The sequence below is a fragment of the Poecile atricapillus genome, chromosome 1, assembly GCF_030490865.1.
Source record: "Poecile atricapillus isolate bPoeAtr1 chromosome 1, bPoeAtr1.hap1, whole genome shotgun sequence".
Lineage (NCBI taxonomy): Eukaryota > Metazoa > Chordata > Aves > Passeriformes > Paridae > Poecile > Poecile atricapillus.
The window spans coordinates 62,467,999-62,478,086 of record NC_081249.1 but is presented as its reverse complement, the minus strand read 5'-3'; the positions used below and the strand labels follow the sequence as shown (position 1 = coordinate 62,478,086).

At 42.6% G+C, this 10,088-nt stretch overlaps 1 protein-coding gene across 1 annotated transcript; it reads right to left on the bottom strand.

Annotated features, from left to right (window-relative positions):
- Positions 1-227: 227 nt before the first annotated feature.
- On the bottom strand, positions 228-1,172 carry CYSLTR2 (cysteinyl leukotriene receptor 2). The gene has a single exon (XM_058825914.1). It carries the CDS (start codon positions 1,170-1,172, stop codon positions 228-230), a length of 945 nt encoding a protein of 314 aa, XP_058681897.1.
- Between the last annotated feature and the right edge of the window lie 8,916 nt (positions 1,173-10,088).

Sequence of the window (10,088 nt, the reverse complement as noted above, 5' to 3'; positions counted from 1 at the left end):
GATCACCCTGGCTCAGTTTTGGTCACCCACAAAGAGCTCTCTCCCAGAGATTCTGTTCCAGAGATGCCTGACAGTGAGCAGCAGAGCTGCAGGCTGGCCAGCAGCACAGCACACAGCCTCTGTCATGGAATTGTATGAGCCCAGTCTAGAGATCCCATCAGGACCATATATATATATATTATATATATATATATATATATATATATAGGTTTGCAATTCTGCACCAACTACCTGCAGCACAAACTTCTGATTTTTGCTTTGAAATTTTCAGCAGTAAAGTAATAGAGGAAGGGATCGAGGCAGCTGTTCGTGGCAGCGAGGCAGAGAGTGACCACCAGCGCCTTGTGCAGGCTGGCCTGGCTGCAGCTGCTGGACATCAGGTGGACAGTTCTCAGGATGTGATACGGCAGGAAACAGATGAGGGAGAGGATGAGAGTGATGACAATGGTTAACAGCGCCTTCCTGTGACAGATTGCCCTCTTGCTTGGCGGAGCCCTGGACTTGAGCAGCGTCCTGATGGCAAAGACATAGCAGAACACAATTGTGCAGAACGGCAGAATGAAGCCCACGATGAGGACAAAGCTGTTCATCATGAGGAGGCTGCGCGTGCTGGAGGGGTGGAGGTCCAAGCATTTGACTGGGTTGCTGTAGCCAGCGACTCCCTTGTTTAACAGAGGGCTGGCAGCTGCCAGCACAAAGATCCATATGGCCACACAGGTTATCCTGGCATACTTAGTGTTGGTCACTTTTCTGTGTTTGAGCGGGTGGACGATGGCTACAAAACGAACCACGCTGAGCACGGTGAGGAAGTAAATGCTGCAGTACATATTCATGTACAAGGTGTAAGTCATGATCCTGCAGAGGATATCACCAAATACCCAACGTGATCCCAAGAGGAAATATGAGACCCGAAAGGGCAAAGTGCTCACAAACATGAGGTCTGAAATAGCCAAGTTCTGCATGTAAATGTTTACTGAGGTCTTTTGCGACGTCTGGAAGAAAACATAAATGGAGAGGCTGTTTCCAACAGCACCCAGGAAGAAGGTAAAAAGATATGTGATGGGATAAATTACTTGTTTGAAGCTGTCAATGGTACAGTTGGAGGAGCTGTTAGTGAAGCTGCCATCCGGTGCCACCTTGGAAATATTCATAGTCTGAGCCAGTGTCTCCATTTTTCTGCCAAAGTGGAAAGAAGTGGTGTGAGTGCTGGGCAGGGAGTTTGGCTATTTGGGACTATTTCACAGAGGGCAGAAATTGCAAGATGCAGACAACAGTGGGAAGTAAGGGTTCATTAATGAGTAATTACTTGTGATGTCCCAGTGAATACACATCTCAAGACACAAAGCCTCAAGTAAGTTCTAATGAGTTTCAGTATTACAGCAGCTGGTTGTTGTCTCAGCCTGTAAAAGTGCTGCCTTTTAGAGGTGCTATGTGTGTGTTTTAATGACAAGTCTGTGCAGAACAAGCCAACTTGCTGTCAGCCATTTTGTGGCAGGGAAGTTTTGAGTCCCCAGTCACCTACCATGGAAACATCAAAACCTGATCAGAAAAGAAATCACTGCCCACTGCTAGGCCTGCATTTCAAATTTGGATGGAAAGCCAAAAGAACTGAATTTGCCTTTTGGAGCCAGGGAAATTTTTCTGGTAAGTTTTTGGCAGTATTTCCAGAGCAATACCAGAGGTCTTTTGATACATGTAAAAATTAAGGACATTTTGACCTTGAACACTGTGCAAACACTCTGCAAACACAGCTCCATTTTTAAGTCCCTCCTCCTTACACTGTATTTCTTCTTTCTGGTTAGCTTCTGGTGGCTTTCTAGGTCTCTTTTTGTGGGGCCTTTGCTTCATATTTACACTTTCTTAACCTCTTTTGTGCTCAGCTGTTCTGCACCAGTCAGTTATCCACAAACACTGCAGCTTCCAGGGCAGCCCACATTTGCAGCCCTAATGAAAATGGTCTCTGAGAAAATGGGCTGTGCTCACAGAAAGAGGCATTTTTCCTCCAGTGAGGCTATAATTCAATCAAATCAAAACCACTCACCACTAAGACACTCTAAATAATACTTTTTTTTTTCTCATTTGTGTCTATTTCTTTTCTGTACTCTTGATTTCTCATCTCAGCTGTCCTTCAGCTAGTAGTATTTTCGAAGGAAGGTGTCAGTATTGTTTCTTGTTTGACAGTGGGAGCAATTCCCTCTTTGTATCTACCAATATAATCTAAAGATGGGGCATGGAAATTTTTTGTATGAAAACCACAACTACATGGCATTTCCAGACACATGGAAAAGAAACTTTTAATTTTCCCCAGTGAGAGTGATAATGTGCCCATGGTACACGACTGCATCCTATCTCTTATTCTGAACCTCTTTTTATCTGGCCCCACTGAGATGGGAAGCATGGGAAGCACAACCCCAGGCTAGGCTCCCAAGAAGCATTTCATGGATATAAGCCCTGGACTGACTAAACATATTCTCCTAAAGTTAATCTCCTCCTTGTCTGAGATCCTTTTTCTTCACAGAGGAGATAGAAAAGATGTTCTTCTTAAAGACAAATCTTTTACAATCAAAGGACTTTTAATTGTTTTGGTTTTTTATGGAACAACTGTCTGATATACATGTTTTCTATGATACATATTTTCTATGATATACATGTGTGTGATCAAAGACCAGCTTTTCTCCAGATTGATTATTACCCCCCTATTTTGCAGGGAAACATTACAGCTTAAGGTACGGCAAAGGGAAGAGCCCTTCTGACTCTGTTTCCCTGTGGTCCAAGTTTCCTTGCCTTTAGAAACCCCAGAACACAAGAAAATATTAGTGAAGGGATCTGCCACCCATTGAAGCTTTCTTGTTGTGTGTGAAAGCTGTGAGGCAGAGGAGTCAAATGAAGTTGAAGAACTTGGACTGTGGACAAATTCCAAGCCCTGCTCAGCACTCCGAGTGATGGCTTGTGTCCAATGCTATCTGATGAAGATGGGATTGGAGCAGTGAGGATGCAGTTGATGAAAATGGGTCAGATGATGGGTCCCTGCACCCTGGGGAGAGCACTGCAAGCACAGGGGCTGAGACACTTTGCTCAGGCTCCTCACAGGAGGGTATTTAGCTAACAACTACCTTTGAAGCTATTTTGTCCTCTAACTGAACAAATGCTCCTCAATTCTCTTTCCAGCTAGACTGAGACTAAAAGTAGAATAGTGCGTGTGCAATTGAGAAAATTCAATATCCTTGACCCTAGCAAGAAAATCAGTTCTCAAACTCCTCTCCAAGTTATTCAAACACAAATTTCAGGCTGTTACGGGATGCCCAAGAGGAAGAAGCTGGAGACCAGTCAACTGAAAGCTCTTAAAGCACCATGGTGCCTGCACTCAGCAATGACCCATGCAATTTTCATTTGTAGACGCTCCTGTTAGCTGTATCTTGACACACAGATCAGTGTGGAAAGGAAGCTGAAGTGAAAGATACAATTTAAGTGGGGCTACCTCAACTAGCCACAGAGGATAATGGGAGAACTTTATCCTTCCTTGAATCCAAAAACTGTTACTAGTCAGCAAAGGCTAGGAGATGGTTCTTAGATATACAGAAAGAATAACCTATCCAAGGACAGGCAATAAACTTCATTTTCAGCAAAAGTGTCCAGACAGTCTCCTGGGTCAGGAATGAACAGGGTGGGTTAAGAGAGACTGGACCTATAGGAATTTTCTGTGTCCCTCAAAAGAAGGGAGATTTGCAGTAAGATCTAACAACCCTCTGAAAATAAAAGGAGAGAAAAGGACAAAACTGAAGTGGGATTCTCTCTTCAGTGGTACTGCAAGACTCCTCTGATAAAGATTCTCTAACAGGAGATATTTTCTATATATGAGTTTCAGTGATGGAAGCTGTCAAATGGAAGCAGCTGACACATGTCCTGAGGCTCTGACAATCTCCCTGGCATGAGAAAGAGAAGATCAGCTGAGAAGGAAAAAGGGAGACTTTTCTGAAATAATTGATGAGTAGATTAGATGTAGAGTTTGGGTGGGTTTTTTATCTTTACTTTATCTCTGTGAAATCTTTAAAAAATATTTACAGCTTGATTATCATGGATTTTATAAATAAATATTTACATTTCATTACAAATTACATTTATATTATAAATTATACATATTTATTATGAATATATATTTTTCCTTTTATCTTAGGCAGACTTGAATGAAATTTTAGGTAAGATGATAGCAGAAAGATATTCCTTGCCTAAAGTGAATCTTACACCGTTAACAAATGGATGGGTGTGCAAGACAGGTAGGGAGGCTGACAGAGTAAAAGTAAGAGGAGATTTGTTTAATTGAAAGAGATATTAAACTAATATAAATGCCCCTAACCTGTCATATTTTAAGCTCAGGATCCAATGCCCACAAATCCAATGGACTGGCACATGCTATCTTGAATTTCAAATCAAATCTTACTTGTAATTCTGCACTGATCTCAAACCTGAAAATGAGACAGGGCACTCATCAGGCTCGGCATGAGACCAAAACCCTGGTGCAAAGGAAACCTCAGAGACCTGCAGGAGGAAGGATAATCAACAGGAGCCTGTGTTGCCACGCTACCAGCTTTATGGTAATGATAATGTAGGATGCTCGGGTGGAGGAGTGGCACTGTGCAGGAGGGAGTACATAGCTCACAACACTGTAAAAATATTGTGGCTAAAGAGAGGCACAACAGGGTTCTTGTAGGCAGACTCTAATAATAAAAATATAGTACTAGGAATGCACTACCGAACTCCTTACCATGATTATGACAGTTGCCAGAAAACATTAAGAGAGCGTAGGAAGATGAAAGCAGGTAGCAATGGGAGGAGGCTTTGGGTGTCTTCAAAAGGATGCAATGCTGCAGCAGGACAAGATGTTGTGCCCATATGCAACAACTTCCTGATTCCTAGAATAATTAGTCTTGCAAAAAAGTCTGTGACACAAGAGGCCATTCTACCTTGGCATTGTACCTCTGCAAGATTCCATTTGATCTTTGGTGCTGCACAGGCCCTCGTTCAAGCAAGTTTTGGTGGAGGGAGCTCTGTACTGTTCATCGCAGTAGAGCTGGGCTCAGCAGCATTGTGGGACAGAGAAGCAGTCCCAGAAGGAAGAAGCCTACAGAAATCTGGGGGCTGTTTTTGAAAGCAAACAGAAAATTCAACAAGCCTACATTCCAAAAAGAAATAGGCATTTTAAGAAATATTGAGCCCAATGTCTATCAGTAAAGTAGTTACCAAGACTACTGTAAGGAAAAGATCTCCATTTGGAAAGCAGAACACTTGTCAAAATGGGGAGAACAGGAAAGTCTGTATCATGACAGATCAAATGTGGAGAAGAAACCGGGAGAATTAAAGAAACAAGATTAGCAAAGAGCTTCTGGGAAAAGATGTTCTGGGTTGACAGTCAGCTTTTTAAACCTACTGAAAGATGAATAACCACTTGGGAACTGGCAGGGGAGTTGGGTGGCAAAAGATCTCTTAGGAACAAAGTCATAGCAGGAAAACTCAGGGAATTCACTCTTCCCAACCAAAAATGTGGAATATTTTCATGGCTGGTGCAGTAAAAAGGACAGAGAAGCCAGCTCCACTCAACAGATGTGGGCAGGAAGTATTAAACCAAGTAGGTAAGTGAGAGCCCAATAAGTAATTGAGACCAGATGGCACTCATATCAGTATCCCAAAGGATCTCAACCATGAGACTGCTGGCCAAGGCACGTAACCCACCATTGCAATCAGGCACTGTGCCAGGGGACTGATGTGTCATCAGTGCAGCTCTCATTTACCAGAAAGGCTTGATGAGCCAGTTCAAGGCCATGAGCTGGTCATCAGTCCTGGGAGCTACTGACCCCTAGGACCAATTTCTTCCTCTGGAACATTTTGGGGGCATCTATAATGAAGAATGAAAGCACCGAGTTCATTGAAATGCCAGTCTGCTGAGAAAAAGTCATTATGTCTTCTGAAAAGGGAGATCCTGTTTGGTTTACCCACAGAAGGGCTTAAACGAATGGATGAAGGGGAACCAGTGTTTATTTTATACATATACATATATATATATATATATATATATGGATGTACACATATGGCCGAGGGAGATTTCCCCCTCTACTCCACTCTTGTGAGACCCCACCTGATCACTGCATTCAGCTCTGAAACCCTGACATAAAAACATCATGGGCCTGCTGGAGATGGCCCAGAGCAGGACCATGAAGATGACCAGAGGGCTGGAGCACATATGTGAAGACAGGCTGAGAGACCTGGGGTTCTTCATCCTGGAGAAGACTCCAGAGAGACCTTAGGGCACCTTCCAGTACCTAAAGAGCCCTACAGGAGAGCTTGAGAGGGACTTTTCAGTAGGGCATGTAGTGATGGGACAAGGGGGAATGGAATCCCTGAAAGTGTTCAAGGCCAAGTTGGATGGGGCTTTAATCAACCTGGCCTAGTAAGTGTGACCTCATACAGCATCTCAGCAGAGAATGGGATGGATTTCTGTTCCATGCCTGGACAGAAGGACACAGTCCTTTTGAAGATGTGTGATGGAGGGCTGCTGCTGCTGAAGGGCTAAATATGAAACCTCCACTGTGTCTAAAGGCATAAACAAACTCCCCATTTCCAGGTGGATGATCTGAGATCTGCTGCTCTGAAACACTGCATTCACTATAGCATGAGGAATGACAAAACAACAACTTCATTTTAACAAGATGTTCTCCATATGCAACTTTAAATAGAGAAATCAGGCTGTTCTATCAAAATACACTACTTTGCTATGTAAAGTGATAGTATATAGAATCTCTTGTATACCAGGAAAAAACGATGATCTTTGCATCTATCACAATAACCTTTTGTCTGAGGAGGACTCCATACGCCACAGTCTGTTGTTTATTACCCAAATAGGAAGGCAATTATAATATTGCTGCCATAGAGGAGATCACTTGCATTTGCCACTGCACTTCCAAGAAAAACAGAAGTTCTCATGTTTTTTAAAAGTTCCCACTGGCTTTCTCGCTAATATTCACTTTGTGTTTCAGGAGCAGCATTATCAAGAATAAATAAAAAAAAAATGCAATATTTAGAATTAATGCTAAATTCATCAAAACATGGCATATTATTAACCTTTCTAACTGCACAATAATGAAAAAAAAAAAGAGTCTGACATTTAAGACCTTTCATTTTTAAATTTTGCCATAAGCCAAATACATGTTTTTCATGTAGTTAAAAAACAAGGCTCACTTAATCAGATCCACAACCTCATTGTTATCTTCCATCTGGCAAACAATCCTAGTTACATAAATCTACCCTTTTTTTCTGCCAAAAAAATTTCTCAACACCAGCTTTGTCATAAAGAAATTTGGTCAACTATCACTGTTTCTGGCAAATAATACCCTAACTGCAAATAATAAGAAAGAAAAGTAGGTTGTATTTTAATCACTGCAACCATTTTACCTACAGCAGAGAAAGCAGACAAATCTTGTCTTACCTCAGCTCATGAGCCTTCTGGTGTGCTCGGTATTTCCTTCTTCTGCTTGCTGTTGCTCACAGACTTCAGGATTTTTCATGGAAAGGAAACCCACAAAAGCTTGATGCAAAAAACCAAGTGCTACTGATGCAGAAGCCAAAGGAAAATCATGAACAGGGTAAAGGGAAGTAAATCCTGATTAAAAGTACTTACTTATTCTTGAAAGAGAAATGTTCCCAGCTCAAGGAGTGGTGCTAGCAATCACAGGGCAGTCTTTCATTATTTTCCCAATGAAAGAGGCTTTACAGTTACATGGCATGCTGAGAAGCATTCTGAATTTCTGTGTTTGGGCCCACACTTCTATATATGTGCTTTCATTAGTCAGAATTTCCCAAAATATTAGTGGGGATGCCCAAATAATCTTCACATGAATCATGAAAGATGTTCTTGGAATTAAGGAGATGATATTTGGTTTTGTTTACTTCCCAGAAAACACATAAATAACAAAATTGTAAACAGGCTGCTGGGATTTGGTGCATAATCTCATTCAACTCATAATTCAAGGCTGAGTAAACAAGCTGAGGGACTAATTTTTTTCAAATTTTTACAGGAACAGATAAAGTTCTGTTAGGCCATGAACAAATGGCTGCAGTGAATGCCTTACTCCCTCTTAAGTTTCTTCAGTTTCACCACTTCTTAGTGGAGCAATGCACAGATGGGTGCTCTGAGCCCACTGCTGTTGTGAAATAGGTTTCTATACTCACTATAGGTGTAAGAGCTTGAATATTTCTGTTCTTGTATGTGCTGTCAGCACGTGCAGTTGGACCAGACATATCCAAGTGCTTTCTGGTTGCTGGGCTGTCCTTCATATCGGCAGTAGGTCAGGAGTCCACACATGGCTGCGTAGATGCACACCAGATGGAGAGTCTCCAAAAAAGCCCAACCTTCTTGTCACCCATATTTGTAGTTATCTACACCCCAAAATGCTTTGGATAAAGATTGTAATCTCTGTTCTATTTACCAGTTGTACATGTCAACTTGAGAACAGCCAAAATAGTCCTTTGGGTCTGCTCCCCATATGGTGTGGCAGCATGCAGTGGCTGTGCCAGCATGGAAAGGCTTGTGTCACCAGAGCTCACAAATCCCTAGACCTGTAAACAGCTCTGTATGTCCTCTTTTTTAGTGTGGAGCTGAAAAAGGACATAGAAAACCAGCTTAGCTCAGAATTAGTCTAACTCTTTTGGTCTCCAAGGTGGGCACAAAAAGTGTTTTTTGACACTTGTCTCCATTTGAGTTGACAGAGCAAAGTCAACAAGCTTCCCAATAGAGATCCACATCAAGTGAATTTTCAGAGTGCAGCATGACAATGAATTAGGACCCTCTTGAAAACACTGTTTGCCAACTCTTGTGGCACCTAAGCCCATGGATAAGAGTCTTCTGCCAGCTGTGGTTGTGCTGGCTGCTTTGGTTGCTGTCCCAGCTGTTTCCCTGTCTGCCAAGGTCTGCCAAGGTCTGCAGAGTGGATCCTGGATGCTCCCTAACCCCACACAGCCCTTCAGGCAAGTGTTGTAGACACCTGAGGTAGGATGTATCTTCTCACCCAGGCCACATGAACTAAAGCAGGATGGAAATGATCCCCTGAGCATCTTTGTGGACAGAGTCCGTTGGGAAAGAGACATGACATGGATCAGGGACTGGGGCCACTTCAGCCATGAGACCACTGCCAAAAGGCAGGTCTGGCCTCAGACTTCTCTTGGGCAATGCCCCAGTAACTCAGACTGCATCTTCTCTGCAACTGGCAGAGACTAATTTAGGCATTGCAGCAGCAGTCTGATGACATCCCCATCACAAGGCATGTGGCAATAATCACTTTGGGACTGATAGGCAGGCTGTTCTCAGATACAGAATCAGAGACTGAAACACGCAGAAAAGTTAAGACATTGATCACATTTTATTTTCCTGAGATATTTTGAGAACATCTTTTTCACCATGTGATATGAATATCTTCATTGCCTGGGTAATTTCCCACATTCACCTTCTTAAACACCCTGCTTTCTGGAGAGTACTGCTTCCTCCCTTTTATAAAGTAATTCTATGTTTTGCTTTTAGCCTGGCTTTGAATAAATGAGGTTGGCTGCCAACTCACCCTGCACCTGATGAGCTAGATCCGGAGTGACTGCTTGGAATTTTTTAGAAACATTCACTGTATGACTCAGCTTCCGAGGGGAGTTTATTACATTTCTTACTAATAAAAACTTCAGTAATTCTGGAGAAGACATCTCAGAATATCATGAGGAATCAAAGACTTTCATCACAAGATGCTGTGTGCATATCACATATTTAACAGTTAAGAGCCTAGACTATTTCTGAATTTTGAGTCCCTAAAGTGCACTGATGTTTGAGGACACAGCAGAGTGCAAACTACCCCTCTGGGCTGCAGTCTCCATCCTGCCTCTGTTTCCTTTTTCATTTCTGGCTCCACAATAGCCCAGTTTCAGGACAGAAATGCAGGAGGGGTTACTCATCCTATTTCTTCCCTTTGCTCATAAAACCACATGCCCTCCAGCCCTGCACAGGGGTACCGCCCACAGGTGAGGGCCCCAAATGTGTGAAAAAGCCAGATTTTGGGTCT

Excerpts from the sequence above, each read along its gene's own strand:
- CYSLTR2 (XM_058825914.1), bottom strand. The coding sequence starts at position 1,172 with ATGGAGACACTGGCTCAGACTATGAATATTTCCAAGGTGGCACCGGAT.